General features: G+C 52.4%; 1 protein-coding gene across 2 annotated transcripts in view; it reads right to left on the bottom strand.

The window, feature by feature from the left end:
• The window catches only part of LOC309978909 (protein Shroom2-like), a 129,893-nt gene that overhangs the window by 36,237 nt on the left and 72,894 nt on the right, over positions 1-20,762 (bottom strand). Inside the window, exons 3-5 of one of the 2 annotated variants that reach the window (XM_082865578.1) lie at positions 20,352-20,483; positions 10,879-13,126; positions 9,574-9,671 (exon numbers count right to left, since the gene is read on the bottom strand). In XM_082865578.1, the coding sequence (XP_082721704.1) occupies positions 9,574-9,671; positions 10,879-13,126; positions 20,352-20,483 (2,478 nt within the window). The remainder of the gene's footprint in view (positions 1-9,573; positions 9,672-10,878; positions 13,127-20,351; positions 20,484-20,762) is intronic. The other variant, XM_082865579.1, reaches the window with a different exon arrangement.

Raw genomic sequence — 20,762 nt, 5'->3', positions numbered from 1 at the left:
TGCATCGTAAATACTTGCAACAAGTTGAATACAAATGCGCCTTTACTTGATACAGTACATTCACGTCCTCGAGGAAGCCCACAAATAAGAAGGGAACGGAACACGATAAGCACCCCGGCACACTGAAATGCCGCAAGAACTCCTCGTAGCCGCTGGGCCAAGCCTGGCGAAGCCTCAACCCTTCCCCAAGTCACTTCGCCTGAACTGAGCTCTTACAGTCCAAGGATGCCAGCGCTCCAAGTCAGAGCATCACCAAGGAGCCCGTGCTTAACAGCATCCTTCGCTCTCCCACACGCTCGTGCCGTGAACGGGCCACAGTTAAGTCAACCAAGCCGGAGAGACCAGTAAAATGAAAATGGCAAGAGGGATGGACGTCATGCTGCAGAGAAGCACGCGAGAAGCCTCTCTGCAAACATCCAGACAGTCGGCCACGCAGGCCTCACCTCCCCGTCCGGGATGCACACTCACTGAAGGCCAATCTCTTACGGCCCTTGGTCAAATCCCAGGGCTGGCAAACCTTCTCTGTCCAGTTTTATGGGAGCACAGCCACACCCACCCCTTCATGGACTGTCCACGGCTGCTCCCGGGCTACAAGGGCAGAGATGTCCGCAAGCAGGAACACTGAGGTCCTTAAAGCCCAAAGTACTCACCATCTGATCCTTGGCCAAATCTGAGCTAGAGCCGCGACTCTCAGACCTGGGTGACGCGCGGCCTCGTTTTAAATTTTAAAACCTTTTCTTCCTGGGGACTCTCAGCACCGACCAGATTTTAAAAATTGAGATGAAGTTCGCATACCCTAAAATTCAGCCTTTGGAAGCGTATGATTTAGTAGCTTTCAGTAAACTCACAGAGTTGTGCAGCCATCACCACTATCTAATTCCAAAGCGCTTCCCTCACCCGCCAAGAACTCCACACCCCCTGGCAGTGACTGCCATTCCCTCGGGCCTTCATTCCCGTCAGCCACCCACCTCCCTTCTGTCTCTAAGATCGACCTGTTCTGGGCAGCACACACGCACCAGAATCACGCAACGTGTGGCCTTTTACTGTATTGTTAAATGTGTCTAAATGTATTTTCCTTATTCTTATGGCTCATAGACTACATAACACACAACACATTTGCAAGTGACGTGGGAAAAGAACTATAAAGCCAACGTGACTTTAATGGCTTTGCTGGGAATGAACTCTTCCTCTCGTGGCTCCGGACACCCCGCTTCTCGTGGGTTCAGCTACCCTGGGTTCCCGGATGCCACGAAAGGACTCATCACGCGTCTCCGGACAGACAGGACCTGGAGCTCTACTGGCATGGCACCCTGATGACTTGTCCCTCGCCTCGGCGGGAGAGCTGGGTTCACGTGTGAGCCTGGACTCATTCTCTCCTCCCTGCACGGGACAGCAACCTCATTACCTCTGACAGTGGGGCTCCCCACACACACAGGCACGACCGTGCACACCATCCAGGATATCCTGGTAAGAATGTTAAGATTCACATGGAAATAAAGACACAAAAGGTTCAACTCGAAAGAGAACAGGCACGTTTTCCAGGAACCCACGTGCTCCAAGTGCTGCATCTGAGAAAACCTCAAGTCCATGCACTTTCCCGGCTAGCGCCCTCCCACTGCCCGCACCACTGTCTTCCTCCTTCACCTTCCTGTCCTCTGACTCCAGCTGCTGGTGGAGGTGGTGCGACCTCTGCAGTGCCAGGGGAGAGCAGGTGGCTGCCTGGGGGACCGAGGGGATCCACCGACTCCTCGGTTTCGTGCATGTTTCACGTCCACTCGGAAATATTTTAATGCACCTTACGCTGCTTAAGAGGCAAATTGCAGAACCATTCTTTTTTATTTTCAACATGTGGACCTTCAGAAAGTTTATGAGAAAACTGATTTCTGGGACTAGCTGCAGGCGTCTCACCACCACGTAACACACCGAGTACGAGGAAATCAACTCTGACAGCCAAGGGTCCACCTCACCTCTGACTGATGGCAGCCATGTATAAGATGCGGTCTAACTCTAGAGAGGGCGTCACTTCAAATTGAACCTTAAACATAAACCCACTTCACGGGGACTTCCCTGGTGGCACAGTGGTTAAGAATCCGCCCTTGATGCAGGGGACACGGGTTCGAGCCCTGGTCCGGGGAGATCCCACACGCTGCGGAGCAACTAAGCCCGTGCGCCACAACTACAGAGCCTGCGCTCTAGAGCCCGCGAGCCACAACTACTGAGCCTGTGTGCCACAACTACTGAAGCCCACGCGCCTAGAGCCCGTGCTCCGCAACAAGAGAAGCTCCCATGATGAGAAGCCCGCGCACCGCAACAAAGAGTAGCCCCCGCTCTCTGCAACTAGAGAAAGCCTGCACGCAGCAACGAAGACCCACGCAGCCAAAAATAATTTTTAAAAAAAGGAAAATGCGAAGTGGAAAGTGGGGGAGGGGGGGAGAAAAATAATAAACCCACTTCAGGAGTGACCACTCAAGGGGTACAAGGTCTCCTTTTGGGGTGATGAAAATCTTCTGGAACTAGACGGTGGTGATGGATGCCTAATGCTGTGAATGTATTAAGTGTTACTGAATCGTATACACTCAAATGGTTAACTTTACATTACGTGGATCCCACCACAATTTTAAAATAAATACAATCTTTTCAGCCCCACTGCAAAAAAAGCGTAAGTTATTTTTTATTTTATGTTTTTAAACTTTTATTTTATGTTGGAGTCTAGTTGAATAACAACGTTGCATTAGTTTCACATGTAGAGCAAAGTGATTAAGTCTTATCTACTCCTTTTCCAAACTGTTTTCCCATTTAGGTTGTTACATAATAGTGAGCAGAGTTCCCTGTTTTACACAGTAGGCCCTTGTTGGTTATCCATTTTAAATACAGCAGCATAAGTTACTTCACGTAACTTAAAAATTAAAGCAAGTCATTTACAGGAACCTCACAGACAGCAGCCAACGTGACCCAACACACAGACACCTACAAAGCCTGTGAGTCCCAAGGGACGGAGGTCAAACTGGACAGGTGTCCGGTCCCCGAAGCCATCTCGTCAGGGAGCCTGACCTCGGTGGGCCCGAGACTCACTGCCCGCTGGTCTTCTCCAATGATTTCAGAGTTCTAATATCAAATGCCGACACAGACAGAAAGGAACACAGGAGAAACCTACTGCAGTTAAGCTGCCTCGTCCTTGCCCAAGAGAGAAAAGCCTGCGTCTGGTACCTGGTCTCCAAAGTTCCCGAACATTGCTCAAGAAGGCCTGGGGAGAGGCAGGTGTGAGAAGGATACGTGGACTCAACCACGACCCTCCCCGGCATCAGGGATGCCCTCGATCATCTCTGGGAAGCAAGTTTTCATCCTAACGTGGCTCTGCCACGTCCACTTCTGCAACGAAGCTCGATCTCGTTTCCACCCTGCAAGGATGCTGCGGTGCCTCTCACAGGCCGTACCTTCCGCAGGGGAGGAACCACAAGTCGGTGTTCACAGCTCACGGATGAGACGTGCTCGTGTTCCCAACACGGATTCACCACGCAGCCTGGATTAAGACGCGTGACTTCACCCATTAACGGTATGAAAGTCTACCACATTAGGACTAAGTAGGTCGCCACACTCGGTCCCATTAGAAGAAACAGGAATCAGAGACCCGGTCCTTGACAGTTCGGTTCTTTTGCTCAGGCTTGGCTGCCCCGTGGCATGTGGGATCTTAGGTCCCCGACCAGGGATCAAACCTGCGTCCCCTGCGTTGGGAGGCGGATTCTTAACCACCGGACCACCAGGGAAGTCCCGACAATTTGGTTCTTGAGCCAAGAGGAAAGCACTTTAATGAGACAACGAGCCAGAAGGGTCTAGAAGAACTGAAAGGCAGCAAAGATCGTCTCAAAAGCAGTCAGAGGAGACTTTGCTGACACCCCTGCCACCGTGAAGAGCATTAACGTAAGGTGTACTTAAACCCATATGGCCGCCTTCCAGGTCATCCCAGCCCTAAACCATGGTACGCTGACTTAAAACACGGCGTCGAGCAAAGAAGCATGGCTGGAAGGATCAAAAGGAGATGATGAGTGTCGGCGTGTTCTTGTGGGTTTCTGGAGAAAGGCAAAAACAGCAAAGAGTACCTGTACGTGCAAGTTCGACCAAGGGCAACTGACAAGGGTTTGAGTTTTTTTTTTTTTTTTTTTTTTGGCTGCATTGGGTCTTTGTTGCTACGCACGGACTTTCTCTAGTTGCGGCGAGCGGGGGCTACCCTTCCTTGCGGTGCGCGGGCTTCTCAATGCGGTGGCTTCTCTTGTTGCGGAGCATAACTCTAGGTGTGCGGGCTTCAGCAGTTGCAGCACGTGGGCTCAGTAGCTGTGACTCGAGGGCTCTAGAGCACGGGCTCGGTAGTTGCGGCGCGTGGGCTCTGCGGCGCGTGGGCTCTAGGGCGCATGGGCTTCAGTAGCTGTGGCGCGCAGGCTCAGTAGTTGCGGCTCGCGGGCTCAGCTGCTCCGCGGCACGTGGGATCTTCCCGGACCAGGGATCAAACCTGTGTCCCCTGCCTTGGCAGGTGGATTCTTAACCACTGCAACACCAGGGAAGTCCCAAGGGTTTGAGCTTTGAAGACAGGAGTCAACTGAGAAGAAAGGAGACCAGAGGATAAGAGAGCAGAGGATCCTGTCAAACAGCTGTGCAAGTCTCTCCAACAAGAGGGGCCGTGGACTCTTGGCTTTTCCCTCCCCCACCCCCGCCCCCAACAAAGGACTCGCATGCAGCCACCGGGGCAATCAGCCGACGTGTGTCAGAACCCTCTCAGAGGGCAGAAGCTGCCTTCACAAGTGGGGTCTGCGGAGGACCGCTTCCCCGCCGTGTCCGGAACTAGGGTGCCCGGGCCCAGTCTCCATTGCTGTCCCTCGGCGCCGCAGTGGTTAACATTTCGGCACGGTCTCTGCCCACATCTCACTGCTCCGTGGACCTGGCTCCCTGGCCTCACTTTCTGCTCCAGGGCCCCAAGCCCTGGAACCCTCAAACCACCGCCTGACAATGCGTCCCTCAGAATAGCGTGCAGTCACGAGACCAAGCCGGCAGGTCAACAACCTGCTGTGCCTCGTCCTGACTCTGCTCTTCCTGAAGCCACGCGGGTATAAACACGAGGGAAAAGTGTCATCACAGAGCAAGACGTAAAAACACACCACCGGAGCCCGGGCCCAGGGTCTTCCGACAGCCGCTGCTTTTCACCTCTGGGAGGACGGAGGTCTGTGTCGCAGCAAGGGCTCTGGGCACGGGAGACAGTGCACTGCCCGAGAGGGAGCTGTGCCGATGCCGGGCTCCGCCCCAGAAAACTTCCAAGCTTGAGGCTCCCCTTGTGATCACGCCAGCGTGGGCTTCCTACTTACCCAGCACAGCAGTTCAGAACGGAAAGCGTCAACCGCCCCTTAGCTAACTGAAGGCCAGGAGAAGTAAACGTCTCCCCCAAAGCAACAAATGAGGGGTGCAGTTCGGATGGCAACGCTCTCACTCTGAAACCTACTTGCAAGCAGCCTGTGGAGTAAATGGAAATCAGTCTTGGCATCGAGCTCTGTACCGCAAATCACCTCTCAGGGCAAACGTACAGGAAGGTGACCCTCAGGTGGACTTAGCTTGTTGATGAATTTCACGTGAAATGAAAGAGCTTGATTTCATACAGACTCCACCTTCTGGTTGTTAGCGGGATTTAGGATTTATTCTTATTCTCCCCCCGCCCCTCCTCTCCCATCTGTCACAACAAAATACAAGCCTGCAGATCAGAGCCAGCCTGCTGGCGGCAGCTCCTATGGGGGCAGCAATGGCCGGGAGAAGGCCGGGGAGTGAGAGCCTGCCAGTGGCCACAGCCTCCCAGGCTCTTCCCCTACAAGACCTGTCTGCAGAACCCCCAGACGCAGTCCTCTAGAAGACCCTCACGTGTGAGGGGCACGAACCCCATGCAGTAAAACTTAGCTTTCTCACAAGGCTTAAAGCACGACACTGGCCAACAAGTCCACGTGCCAAATTTGAGGTGCTGATGACGCCCCTCTAACGGGCACGGAAAGCCCGCTTCATGCACTGTACTGTCATGTATACTAAAATCGTCAATACAATTCCAGCACGCAGGTCATGCCAACATGGAAGCACTATTGCCCACGATCCAGAAGGAGCACAGAGCCCCACCTCCACTCTGCCCAGGGTCTGCCAGGGGTGCTACCAGCCATCCAGGCAGGGAGAGAGCAGCCGACGAGGGGGCAGCTCCATGAGAAGCGGCAGAGGCGGCACCAGAAGGCCCTGGTCCCCATACGCTGTTTACAGGGCGATGGGCGTCTGCTCAGAAGGTCACTCTTAGAAAGGGAATCACCCACCCGAGGGTGTGTGCAACTCCACGCCGGCAACAGCCCTCCAAAGGGGCTTCACTGTTCTCCCCTCTTCACCAGCTGCTCGCTAGGATGGCAGCTCCTTTATTTTAAACGCTAGGACATCAGGCGTGACCTTGTCTGGACAATAAAAGGACGCTTCCTGAGAGAGTGGACACAGCAGACAGAACTGGTTAAAAGCGTTAGAGAGAAGCAGAGTCACTCCTCCTAGTGTTATGAGCTAACTCTGCTCCCCCCTTCATACCTTGAAGTCCTAACCCCCCAGGACTTCAGAAGGTGATGGAATGAAGCTCTTTCAAGAGGTGATTAAGGCAAAATGAGGGCATGGGGGGGACCCTAATCCAATCTGGCTGGTGTCCTTCTAAGAAGAGATCAGGACAGAGACACACACAGAGGGAAGACCAGGTGAGGACACAGGGAGAAGGCGGCCGCCTGCAAGACCCCGAGAGAGGCCCTGGGAGACACCCACCCTGCCAGCACCTGGAGCTTAGACTCAGGCCTCCAGAGCTGTGAGAAAATAACCGTCTGGGGCTTCCCTGGTGGCGCAGTGGTTGAGAGTCCGCCTGCCAATGCAGGGGACACGGGTTCGTGCCCCGGTCCGGGAGGATCCCACATGCCGCAGAATGGCTGGGCCCATGAGCCCTGACCACTGAGCCTGCGTGTCCGGAGCCGGTGCTCTGCAACGGTAGAGGCCGCAACAGTGAGAGGCCCGCGTACCGCAAAAATAAATAAATAAATAAATAAATGCCTGTCTGTTGCTGATGCCGCCCAGACCCCGGCAGTCTGTCACGGCAGCCACGCAAACTGCAGCACCGAGCTCTCAAGGTCCCCGTGACACTGGGGCAGGGAGCAGACTGCCGTTAGTCAGGACACCTGAGCTTGGAGATCTGGCGCAAAACCTCCAAAAACAGTGGATGCTGGCTCTGGAAACATGATGGTTGAGGAGGCCACTCCCACGCGAACACAGCTGGAGGCAAGCAAACGCTGTCAGATCTTCTCCCGAGGGCCTGGGTCCTGCTCAAACACCACCGTCGTGTCCACAACCCCCAGGCAGAAGTCGCCTTACCCTCGTCCCTCCAAGATTCTGAACCATCCCGTGACTTTTCACAAAGATGACAATTACGCGTCATCGCTTCAGTGCTGAGTGCTAGTGTCTCTCCATCCCCCCTACGCTGGGAGGTCCCCTGGGGCAGAACCTCTGTCCTACTTTATCTGCAACACAGAATCCTGAACCTCACAAAAATGTTCTCAATTCGATTTGCTGCATAAACGTTCTCTCGACGCTCTTCTGGCATCACAACAGAAGCCAGTCTTCATCATCGTGTTTCCGTTAACAGATCAGCGATTCGATTTCTTTACACAGATATGTTACATCAATGTATGCAAAACACTGGGCATCTTTCAATCTTTGCATTATAGATTGGGTTTTGGTGAGCAAAGGACAGTCCCTGCCTGCATTTTCATTTCTTTTTTCTCCCATTTAATGTTTCAAGGGCACTCTTCCTCGCTGCTCCTTCAGAAGATAAACATTTTCTCAAAAAAAAAAAAAAAAAAAAAAAAAACGCCTCTTCGACATCCCTAATCTAGGATTTCACTGAGTCTCACCACTCTTTAAAAGCACACACAATGATTCTGAAAATTGCTGGGTTTGCAGCTCAAAAGCAGAAAGTTTCTGGAACTCGTTCCGTCAGAGTGGTTACGCAGCCGCCAGAGGACACAGCTGTGAGACAGGCAGCGTGGGGTCCCTCCCCCGTTCCCGTTGACCCCTTCGCTGCCGACAGTGCCGTTACCGCACACACGCGCGCACACGCGCATACACACACACGCGCACACACACACACACGGTATGTACATTGGAAGCCATGTGTTATGACTCTTCACAGCAGGAGAGCTGAACTCCAAGCAGCACATGCGTGTCTCTCTGCAGGATAAACGCCCGAGGCCTCCGTGCAGCAGCGAAGCCCGCGCCCGAGTGTGCAGGGAGCGTCCCTGCCGCACTGCGCCGCACTACAGCACTGCTCGCACTCCCACGACGGCAGCAGGGCCCGGAAGTAGCTTTTGATAAAGAGGACAGCTGGCACTTGGCCCGTGAGCTGCTCGCAATCCAGAGCCATGGAGCTCTGACTGTGCCGCTCAGACACAGCTCAGCTCTGTACGTGTGTTATTCACGGACCTTCCTCTCTCACCCGGGGTCTCTGGTCTTGGCCGTGCAGACTGGTAAGTAACTGCGACCATATCCTACACATGCACACACAGACCGCCATGCCTGCTCCCTCGGAGCCACCGGCACTCCTGTTCAAGGCCAGCAGCACTCAGCTGACAGCCAAATGAAGTAAAACCCCGTTACGTAAGGCTCTCAAAAGCAAGCACTTAAACTGCTCATCTCTGGGACAGAATCTTCAATTTTGAGGTTGGTGTTTAATTTGAGCGGCACATCAACTCCCAGAGATGCTCAAGGAACAGAAAGATATGCACTCAGCGACGCTACCGTGTACAAATTTGCTTCCATTCTTCCATCAGCCCTTTTAAAATAAGGTCGTACCCCAGTTCCTGAAGTGACCTACACTTCCCTCCCCCGCCCTCCTTGTGGACAAGGGTCCAGATGACAGTATGTATTTCACCTAAATTCCACCCTCACTACAGTGACACAGCCACACTGGACACACTGGAGAATCAGGGCACGTGACAGTGTAACACTGCTGCCATTCCGTTCTTTCAGATGCTCTGATCCCCTCCTGGGGAGCCAACCGACTCGATTTCTATTTTAAAGCTCAAAATTAAGTCAGTAAATAAGGCCAATTGAGAAAGGCTTGCCCTCGTCCTTTGACCAACAATCCTTCCAGACAATGTGGATTTCCAGACCCAGCAACCCAGCCGTGCCCTCGACGTTAAAGCATCCCGTCAGATGGCCGCTCTGGATAAAGCACGTCATTCAAGCCACTACGCTGGGTTTCTCGTTCTGTGAACATAAAGAACTTCACTGTACGGAAAACACAGCAGCTGTTTTAAGAACCAAAAATGCCACGATGGCATTCAGAGCGTCCCCGCCCTGGGGATGCTTCTCCCGCCGGCAGTGGTGCAGGGCTGAGGGCTTGGTCCTGGGGACGCTGGAAGCTGAACCTGGTTCGTGGCCACTTCGGGTCTGGCGGAAACCGGACGCCCAAGCACTCACCCACCATAACGCAGCCCACCCCAAGATGCCTTCTCAGTAACCCCGAGTCCGAGAGTCTCCTACCTTGGAGTGGGGCGTCCCTCCTCGGCCTGGACTGAGGAAGAAAGCTCTCTGCGCGCACCGGGGTCCTCCGTTTGCCGTCGCACTTCCACAGAAGCTTCCTGCCAAGGGTGGCACAATGAGACACCCGGTCATCAAGCCACCGCCTCCGAGACCTCTGTGATCACGAACCCTTCATTGTGGGTTCGCCCTGTGACCCCGCACCACGAAGGCAGTGACGCCGCCTGCCGTCAGCCGGCCACGGGACCCGCGAGCCCGGCTCTCCAAAGCGTCTCACCAAAAAGACTCAACAAGACCATGCGTCCCCTTCGGCTCTGGGCAGGAAGCAGAACTCCTACGTGAGGGTCATAAACCTGTGTTGACACACTGGCCCCCAAACCCTCATCAAATCAAACCCAGCTGGTCACGGCTCCCTGCAGCGAAACCTCAAGCCCCGGGACCTGGAGTCTGGGAGCCTTGTTTCTTGACCGATCAAGCATGGAATTCTCAGAGGTCACACTGCACGGGGCATGGGCACACGGTCGCGGTGTTTGCAGGCCTTTCTGCACCAGGGGGCCACACAGAAACCTGCACCTGTCTTCACATGCGGACGTTCATTATTGTGTAACAAACCGATGGCTGGTTTTTCTTAAAAGAACCTCCATCTGATGCTGCAGGAAATCTTTTCTTTGCAATGTACAAATGCAGATGGAAGGGGGAGAAAAAGCAGAGAGAGTGGGAGAGGAAGACTGACTATGGACTTTGAGGTATGGATACAAATGTGTAGCTTTTCAGAAAGCTTCCCATCAACTTTCACCATTAAAACTCCTACTTTAAAAAAAAAGTGAAATAGTTTAACACACTGCATTTTCAATTACATTTGCCCCAGAACAACCTTTAAAAATATTTCACCACAAAAAGGGACTAAGAAGAAAACTAATAGCACAAGTGACATCAAGGTTGCCTTAAGCCGTGCTATAACGCGCCCCTTGTAATTTCAGAGGAGAGCTTGCCATTTTCTATCATCTCCCCCAATTTCTTCCCTTTGTATATTAAGGGCAAGCTAATCAAAGGGAAAGACCGCTTCAGCGAGAGCTGACAATGAGGCTGGGAACTCGAGACGTGGGTGCAAACAGGGCACTCGCAATTGTCATGAGTGTATCGCCTCTGTCTCCAGGTGCTGATACTAGAAAAGCTGGTGCACGTAAACGCTCAGACAGCTGGACACAAGTCACAACGGCAATGGGCCATGATGTCCTGGGGCTGTCCTATACGCACCTTAAGATGGGACTGCGGTGGCTCTGTCCTGGCTCCCTGCAGGACGCTTACCTGCTTGTAGAGGTCGGTCGAGGGCGACGACCGGGACCTTCCGTGGATGTACTGTGGCCTCTCGTGTTGGTCCAGACCCACGTCCAGGATGTTGTCTGCCGAGTGGTACCTCCCAGAACTCCTGGCTTCCGGGGCTTTCCTCTGTTCCCTCCACGAGGCTTGATACTCTGCGAAGGTTCCCAGCCTCTGAGGTGGGTCTGATCTCCCCACCTTTCCCTCCTTTCCGGGGCCCGCTGTCCAAGGCCTCTCTGGCTTCTCCTTGGGGAACCCACAGGGTGCCGGCCTCAGCCCCGACCGCTGGCCTACGGGCTTGCTGGTTTCCTCAAAAAACTTCCACCTGTCGGCAAAGGTGCGCACGGTCTCATCGGGAGGTGCGGGGCGCTGGCGCGGGCGCTCATCCCCTGCGAGCCCCACCTCGTTCATCTTCTCGGGCTCGGAGTAGGACTTCAGTTTCTGCTCGGCCGTGAAGCGCCTCCGGCCTGCGATGCGCGGGGCGTGCAGCGCGCCGCCGGCGCTCGAGGGCAGCCTGGCCGGGGCTGCCTCCCAGACGCGAGGGAGGGTGTCGGGGTCCGATGGGCTGGGCTCCAGGTCGCGGCGCCTAAACGACGTGGCCCTCAGGACGCGGGCCTGCGCCTCCTTCAGGTGGTCCTTATATGTGCTGGAGAAGGCGGCTTCCGGGGCGCCCCCTGCCGGCTGCACCCCCCAGTCGCGCGCCTCTGCCTCGGCGGTGGTCTCGTCCCCCTCCGCGGCGCCGGCCAGGGTTGCCGTGCTCCGGCTCTTCTGCAGCCTGGCTCGCCGCAGCTGGATCTCGTTCCTCAGGGTGGTGGCGAAACGGTCGCTCCTCCGCATGGGTTTGCCCGCCGGGGCCTCGGGCGGGGGCCTCTCCGGGGCGCCCTCGTGGCCGGCCTCGGGCCGGCGCGCCCCTTCCTGGGTCAGCGAGTGCAGCATGGGCGTCTGCAGGGGACAGATCTCGCCGCCCGCGTGGCCCCACGCGAAGCCGCCTGCGACCCTCTTCACACTCGCCGTTTCCACGAGGCCGGCCGCGGGCGGTTCCTCGGCTCCCTCGCAGTGGCCCCCGGCCTCCCTGTCCGCCGGCGCCACCCTCCCCCTTTGCCGGGCGCCCGGGGGCCCCTCGAGCCGGGGCGGGTAGCAGCGGGGCTGCGCGGCCGGGGCGCCGCCCTGCGGGCCGCGTCTGGAGGTCACGCAGTAGTAGCGGCTCTGCGCGCCACCGTCCCCCTTCTGGTCGCCAGCGCTGGGCCGCCCCACCGGAGCGGGGCTGTCATCCGGGAAGCGCTCGGCAGGCGGCTGCTCCCTGAGCCACGTGGCGGCACCGGGCCCCTCGTGAAAGAAGGGGCTCTCGTCGCTGGAGTGGCGCGGGTGCTGGCACGCGGGCGAAGGTGGCGGGCAGCGCACGTCCGTGCTGGACAGGGAGGCCTGGAGCCGGCTGGCGGCCCCCGGGAGGGCCCTGGCCCCGCTGTCGCACGGCGGCCACCCGCAGTCCAGGGGGACACCCGGCGCGCAGCCCGAGCTTCCGGCTCTCCTCCCGTCGCCCAGGCGCGCTGGTCTCTGCGGCTGATCGGCCGCTTCCGGTCGCCAGTCGCTGTGGGACTGAGCGCGGGTCAGGCCCGGAGGGTGCTGCGTGGTGGCCGCCTCTGAGAATGGAGGGCCCTGGGTCTTCTCGTGGCTCTTGGTGGCCGCAAAGCTGTCACTGCGGAGAGGGGGAGGGGGCGGAGGAGGGGACGAAGAGGCCTTCTTCTTATCGGGAACATACCAGACTGGCCCAAAACTGGACCTCCCGGAAGCAGCTAGCTTGGGCTCAGGGCTGTCCTCGGGCCTGGGGCTCCTGCTGCTGTCACAGGGGACCCTGGGGGGGAAGCACCCGAGCCTCTCGTCCACACACTGAGGGTCGCCGGCAGCCAGGCCCTGCCGGTCGCTGCCTCCGGTGGAGGCCTCCCAAAGGCCTACTTTGTAGAGGATGTTCTCAGCAGAGGAGGCATCCGCCTTGGGCAGGGTGTGGTCAGGCGTGCTGGAGCTGGTGGAAAAGGAGCCGTAAGCGGAGTCCCGCTTGCTCGGGCCGCCCAGGTGGTCGATGCTGCTGTTGGACTTGGCAGCCGAGAGGCGCCCGGACGGGTAGGACTGGGCAGGCTGGTCCAGGCTGTCCACGCTCCCCAGGGAGCTGAAGTGGTCAGAGGCGCGCTGCAGATGCGTCTGCTCCCACAGGCCGCTCGACAGGTCCTGGGACGAAGAGCTAGGAAACAAGAACCACAGGCAACAGCGTGCTTTAGAGTCATGTTGCAACAAAGGGCAAGATGAGACAATGCACGTAGGAGCGGCTGGCCCTGGGCAGAAGGCAGCCACTCGTCCCGGAGCGAGACCCCTGGGTGCGGCGCGTCTAAGTTTTCCCATTTCAAAGAGCAGCTTTCCAAGGGCAGGCTGAAAGGACCGAGTCCTACCCACACGACGCCTGTCCCCAAACAGAAAACCTTCCACGCCGCGGTACATCTCTCAGCTCGACACCCACAGGCTGGACCAGGTCCAGAGCAGGCAGCAGCAGGCAATGCCCCTGTGAACACCTTGATCTTCAATCACCGGTTAAGTGTCGCAGATAGCAAACCGCAGCCCGTGAGCTAAGGACGGCTTTTAGAGTTTTTTAATGGGGGCGGGGCAGGGCACGGAATCAAAAGACTACTTCCTGATGCGTGAAAATGATACGAAATTCCGATTTCAGTGCTCATAACTCGAGTTTGACGGGAACTCGGTCATGGCTGTGTGCTTTGCTCCCAACGGCAGAGCTGCGCAGCTGCCGTGGACACTGGCCCACCAGCCTGAGGTGTCAATCCTGTCTGGCCCCCTGCGAGACGAGTCTGTGGACCCCTGGTTGAGTGCAGGAAATGATTCATACTACAGACTGCTAACGCAAAGAAAGCCATCAAAAGAGAACGATCTTCAACTTAAAAAGGCAAGTTCAGAGATAACATGACTTTTCCAAGCCCAGATATTAAAATCACAGGCATACCTCCTTTTGAAATGACGTGTGCCTGTGATTTAATGAAAGGTCCGATGATGATTAGCATTTTTTAGCAATAAAGTATTTTAAGACTAACGTATGTACTTGTTTTTTAGACATAGTGCTACTACTGCACACTTAAAGCTCTCAATAATGAAACTATTTCTCCAGGCGTGTTAAGTGCTTTCATTAAGTCATACGAGGGAGGCAATAACCGTTCCACGCCATGTCTGCAGAGGACAGACCAGGTACCCTTCGCAGAAACGGAGAATGTTCTTCTCCATCCTCCCACCAGTATTCCTGAGGGGATTTTTCCAGGAGATTCTAAGTCCAAGCAAATATAAACAAAGCTAAGCACTTCTTCCACAGGGCGTATGTGTTTCTTTAATCAAGAAACCACCAAACGGGCTTAATGAAATATAAGGCCCGCTTTTTACTTAAGTTTTACCACACGGAGGAGAATCTGATTTTTCAAAAACACCCTGGACTCCAACTATTATAATCTCTTACGGCTTGAAATAGGTAATACTGTATTTAAGACCTATTTCCTTCACAGCAGACCAGTATTTACTAACAGCCGAAAACTCATTTTGAAATAGTTATGTTAGCTCCACACACACACACACAGACACACACAGTCATGCATACCACAAATATGCACACACGCAGAGATACACACACATACCCAGATACATACACACACACAGGTACACACACACACTCACATGTGCACTGGTGTACATACCCCACAGCCACACTACTGCTGTTACCATCATCCTTCTAACAGACCAGTGAAGACACTGGCCACTAGCCTCAGGTGACTGGACGCTCCACGTGGCCAGGAGGAACGTCTCCAAGCCAACACACCCATGGTGCTCTCCCATGCGTGCCTTGCATTAGCCCTTCTGACCCCAAAATGTGGGCTCCAGAGAAGCCAGGTTGAGCAGCGCCCCCCCCCACCCCACTTCCACCAGCTCACCATTCTAACATCCTCTGTCTCACAGTTACCAAGAAACCACCAGGCCTGGCACATGGGCTGTGAAGCCCCCTGGTCTCCCCTGTACCTCCACACAGCAACCTGGGGTTTGGGGAGAGAGTGCTGGTGTTTAACAGAATTTCCTGGGGGAGCTTTGGCCAAAACACCTGCCCAGCAATAAGTAACGTGGTGGCTGTGGACACGTGGGGGACGCGGACAGCCATCCCACTCGGCTGGCCCAAAGGGATTCAGCCAGAAAGCGAAGCCTCCAGGCTCCTGATTTATCAGCTGGACAACATAAATGAGGAAGCACACTTGCCTGTCGTTTCTCTTGGCGTTTTATTTTTTGTTTTCAGGCATTATACACCTGCCTGCTCAGTGAAAAAATTAAGAGTCCTACCAGTAACGGTGTGTCCACGGCCTTTTCTCATCAGAAAAAGAACATCATTCTCAGGTCAAGAAAGATGCTATTTAAAACACAAGCCAAAATCTATGGGACACAGCAAAAGCAGTCCTAAGAGGGACGTTTAGAGCAACACAAGCTTACCTCAGGAAACAAACAAGCAGCTCGAACAACCTAACCTTATACCTACAGGAACTAGAAAAAGAACAAACAAAGTCCAAAGTTAGCAGAAGAAAAGAAATCATGAAGATTGGGGCAGAAATAAATGAAATACAGACTAAAAAGCCATTAACAAAGATCAATAAAACTAAAAGCCGATTCTTCGAAAAGGTAAACAAAACCGATAAATCTTTAGCCAGGCGCGTCAAGAAAAAAAGAGGGCCCCAAATCAATAAAACCAGAAATGAAAACAGTTATAACTGATACCACAGAAACACAACCGAGAAGAAATGGACAAATTTCTAGGAAAGTACAATCTCCCAAGACCGAACCAGAAAGTAGAAAATATGAAGAAACCAATTACCAGTAATGAAACTCAATCTAAAAAAATAACTAAACAACTCCCAACAAACAAAAGTCCAGGACCAGATGGCTTCACCTGGTGAACTAATGCCTTTCCTTCTCCAACTTTCCTAAAAATTGCAAAGGAAGGAATGCTCTGAACTCATTCTACAGGGCCAGCATCACCCTGATACAAAAACCAGACAGAGATATCACAGAAAAATAAAATTACAGGTCAGTACCACTGATGCACATAGATGAAAAGTCCTCAACAAAATAATAGCAAACTGAATCCAAAATATATACTAAAAGGATCATACACCATGATCAAGTGGAATTTATCCCAGGGATGCAAGGATGGTTCCACACCTACAAATCAACCCACGTGAGACACCACATTAACGAACTGAAGGATGAAAACCATATGATCAGCTCAAGAGATGCAGAGAAAGGTTCTGGCAAAATTCAGCACCCATTATGATAACAACTCTCAACACAGTGGGTATAGAGGGGACGTACCTCAACATAATAGAGGCCATCTATGACAAACCCACAGCCAACATCATACTCAACGGTGAAAAGCTGAAAGCATTTCCTCTAAGATCAGGAACAAGCCAAAGATGCCCACTCTCACCGCTCTTATTCAACATGCTTTTGGAAGTCTTAGCCACAGCAATCAAAGTAAAAGCAATGAAAGGAATCCAAACTGGAAAGGAAGAAGTCAAACTGCTGTCACTGCTTGCAGATGACGTGACACTGTACAGCAAGTCCCCTACCTACGAACCTTCAGGTTGAGAACTTTCAAAGACAGCAACACGCATTCGCCTGTCCAATCACATAAGTTAGTTCATGTGTCTGGCGCATTGTCACGTGCGTGCATCTCTACCAGTGGCTGTGCTTCTGTGTACTGTACAGTACTGTGTAGAGTACAGTAGTACAGTATCTTTATTTCAAGCGAGATCTGCAAGAGGATGATTTCATTGAACTCCTTGCTGTGTAACACGAGGAGCTTACTAATGGAGACCTGACAGAACTGGAGGCCCAGAGAAAGCACAGAGGAACAAGAGGGAGAAGTAGCTGAAGAACCAAGGAGATTCACGATGCAGGAAACGGCAGGGGATTTTCTTTATCTGAGGAGGCACTGTTAGTTTTCGAGGCACAGGACCCAAACTTAGAACGGTACACAAAGGCTGCAGCAGCCGTTCAGAATGCAATCCAGTGCTAACGTGTCATCTATGACGAGAAGAAAAGTGCTACTACCGGGCTTCCCCGGTGGCGCAGTGGTTGAGAGTCCACCTGCCGATGTGGGGGACGCGGGTTCGTGCCCCGGCCCGGGAGGATCCCACGTGCCACGGAGCGGCTGGGCCCGTGAGCCACGGCCGCTGAGCCTGCGCGTCCGGAGCCTGTGCTCCGCAACAGGAGAGGCCACGGCAGTGAGAGACCTGCATACCGCAAAAAAAAAAAAAAAAAAAAAAAAGTGCTACTACCCAGACATCACTGGATCGTTTTTTCAAGAGGGTAGACAGAATTGAATCCAGCAAGGAACCAGAACCTGTGCCAGCAACGTGAGGAGTGAGTGAAACTGCAGCTCCCCCTCCGTCTCCTACTGCTGACGATCCTTCAGCCCTACATCTCCCACCTCCTCTCCCTCCCCCAGTCAGTAACTCTTCTGGCCTGGTCACTCGATGCCAGCCCCTGGATGCCAGCTACTGTACTGGACTGCTGTACTTTTCAAGGTACTGTATTATAAGATTAAAAATGTTTTATTTTTTGTGTTTGTTTTTTTATGCATTGTTTGTGTGAAAAGTATTATAAAACTCTTACTGTACAGTACTATATAGCCGACTGTGTTAGTTGGGTATGTAGGCTAACTTTGTTGGACTTAACGAACAAACTGGACTTACAAACGTGCTCTCAGAACAGAACTCGTTCGTATGTAGGGGACTTCCTGTACATAGATAACCCTAAAGACGCCACCAAAAAACTATTAGAGCTCATCAGTGAATTTGGTCAAGTTGTAGGATACAAAATCAATACAAAAAAACGTGCTGCATACTAACAATGAACTATCTGACAGAGAAACTAAGGAAACAATCCCATTTACCACTGTATCAAAAAGAACTAAATACCTAGGAATAAATCTAACCAAGGAGGTAAAAGACCTATACTCAGAAAACTGTAAGACGCTGATGAAGGAAACTGAAGATGACATACACAGATGGAAATATATACCGTGTTCATGGACTGGAAGAATACTGTTAAAATGACCATACTACCCAAGGCAATCTACAGATTCAATGCAATCCCTATCAAAATACCAAGGGCATTTTTCACAGAACAAGAATAAATAATTTTAATATTTGCATGGAAACATGAAAGACCCTGAAGAGCCAAAACAATCTTGAGAAAGAAGAACAGAGCTGGAGGTATCACAATCCCTGACTTCAGACTACACCACAAAGCTACAGTCATCAAACAATATGGTACTGGCACAACAACAGACACATACAACAATGAAACAGAATAGAGAGCCCAGAAGTAAACCCACACACATATAGTCAATTAATCCATGACAAAGGAGGCAAGAATATACAGTGGAGAAAAGACAGCCTCTTCAGTAAGTGGTGCTGGGAAAACTGGACAGCTACATGTAAAAGAATGAATTAGAACACTCCCTAACACCATACACAAAAATAAACTCCAAATGGATTAAAGACCTAAATGTAAGGCCAGACACCATGAAACTCCCAGAGGAAAACATAGGCAGAACACTCTCTGATATAAACTGTAGCAATATTTTTTTGGATCTGTCTCCTAAGACAAAAGAAAGAAAAGCAAAAATACACAAATGGGACCTAATTAAAAGTAAAGGCTTTTTTTTTTTTTTTTTTTTTTTTTTTTTGCGGTACACGGGCCTCTCACTGCTGTGGCCTCTCCCGTTGAGGAGCACAGGCGCCGGACGTGCAGGCTCAGCAGCCATGGCTCACGGGCCCAGCCACTCCACAGCATGTGGGATCTTCCTGAACCGGGGCACAAACCCGTGTCCCCTGCATCGGCAGGTGGACTCTCAACCACTGCGCCACCAGGGAAGCCCTAAAGGCTTTTTTCAAAAAATAATTAATTAATTAATTATGGCTGTGTTGGGTCTTTATTGCTGCACGCAGGCTTTCTCTAGTTGCGGTGAGCAGGGGCTACTCTTCATTGCGGTACACGGGCTTCTTATTGGGGTGGCTTCTCTTGTTGTGGAGCACGGGCTCTAGGCACGTGGGCTTCAGCAGTTGTGGCTTGCGGGCTCTAGAGCGTAGGCTCAGCAGCTGTGGCACACAGGCTTAGTTGCTCCACTGCATGGGGGATCTTCCCGGACCAAGGCTCGAACCCATGTCCCCTGCATTGGCAGGCGGATTCTTAACCACTGCGCCACCAGGGAAATCCCGAAAATTAAAGGCCTTTTTTTTTTCAGAGGAAAGGAAACCATTGACAAAATGAAAAGACAACCTACTGAATGGGAGAAGATATTTGCAAATGATATGACCAATGAGGGGTTAATATGCAAAATATATAAACAGCCCATCCAACTCAATATCTAAAAAAACAAACCTGATTTAAAAATGTGCAGAAGACCTGAACAGACATTTTTCCAAAGGAGACATATAGATGGCACATGGAAAGTGCTCAACATCACTAATCAGAGAAATGCAAATCAGAACCACAATGAGGTATCACCTCACAGCTGCCAGAATGGCCGTCATCAAAAAGACAACAAATAACAACTGCTGGTGAGGACGTAGAGAAAAAGGAACACTTGTTCACTATTGGCGGGAATGTAAACTGGTGCAGCCACTGTGGAAAACGGTATGGAGGTTCCTCAAAAAACTAAAAATAGGACTACTCTATGATCTAGCAATTCCACTCCTGGGTATATACCCAAAGAAAATGAGAACACTGATTTGAAAAGATACATGCACCCCAATGTTCACAGCAGCATTATTTACAAGGTGAAGATTGGTATATCTTACACACACACACACACACACACACACACACACACACACAATGGAATACTGCTCAGCCATAAAAAAGAATGAAATTTTGCCATTTGCATCAACATGGATGGGCCTAGAGGGGTATTACGCTTAATGAACTAAGTCAGACAGAGAAAGACAAATACTGTATGATATCAGTTATATGTGGAACCTAAAAAAATAAACGAATATAACAGAACAGAAGCAGACTCACAGACGCAGAGAACAAATCAGTGGTTCCCAGTGGGGAGAGGGAAGGGCGACGGGGCAAGATAGGGGTAGGGGAGGAAGGGGTATAAGCTATAAACTAAATAAGCTGCAAGGACACATTGTACAGCACAGAGAACGGAGCCAATACTTTATGATACCTTTAAATGGAGTATAAGCTATAGAAATTTTGCATCACTATGTTGTACACCGGAAATGAATAATATCGTAAATTAACTGTACCTCAACAAAAACTAAAATACAGTGAGAAATGCACAATTACGACAAGGCAGGGAAGTCATGAGTGTGGCAGAAAGTGAAACCAGCTTCCCATCCCGGCGGGAAAGGCGTGCCTACCTGGCGTGGTGCTGGCCTGGCCACAAGGGGCAGGAGCTGGCAGAGGGGAATGGAGATGCCGATGTCTCGGGGTGGCTGTCGGAGAACTTGGTGACGTGCCAGGAGTGTGGCCTCCAGCTCAGCTCAGTCCTCCTGAAAAAGGATGCAGATGGCTCAGGGACTTCACACCAAGGACAACTTCAGGCGAAGAAAGGAGTGGGAGGCAGAAACGATTCCTGGGTGATTTACTGCATCGCTGTCAGGTGCTTCCCACTGCATCTGGGCACCAACGCTCTTTGTACAGGTTCGTTACCGGAGAACATCCCTGGGCGAGAATCACAGGCCCCAGAATGTGAACCAGCCCTTAGGCTTCCAAATTTATTCTAAGTAAGTACATGAATCTTGCCCGCGACCCCCGCTGCCCCACCCCCA

Source organism: Leucopleurus acutus, assembly GCF_964270905.1.
Source record: "Leucopleurus acutus genome assembly, chromosome: Y".
NCBI classification, from domain to species: domain Eukaryota; kingdom Metazoa; phylum Chordata; class Mammalia; order Artiodactyla; family Delphinidae; genus Leucopleurus; species Leucopleurus acutus.
Note: the sequence above shows the minus strand (reverse complement) of the source record. Positions and strands in the feature narration are given on the sequence as shown.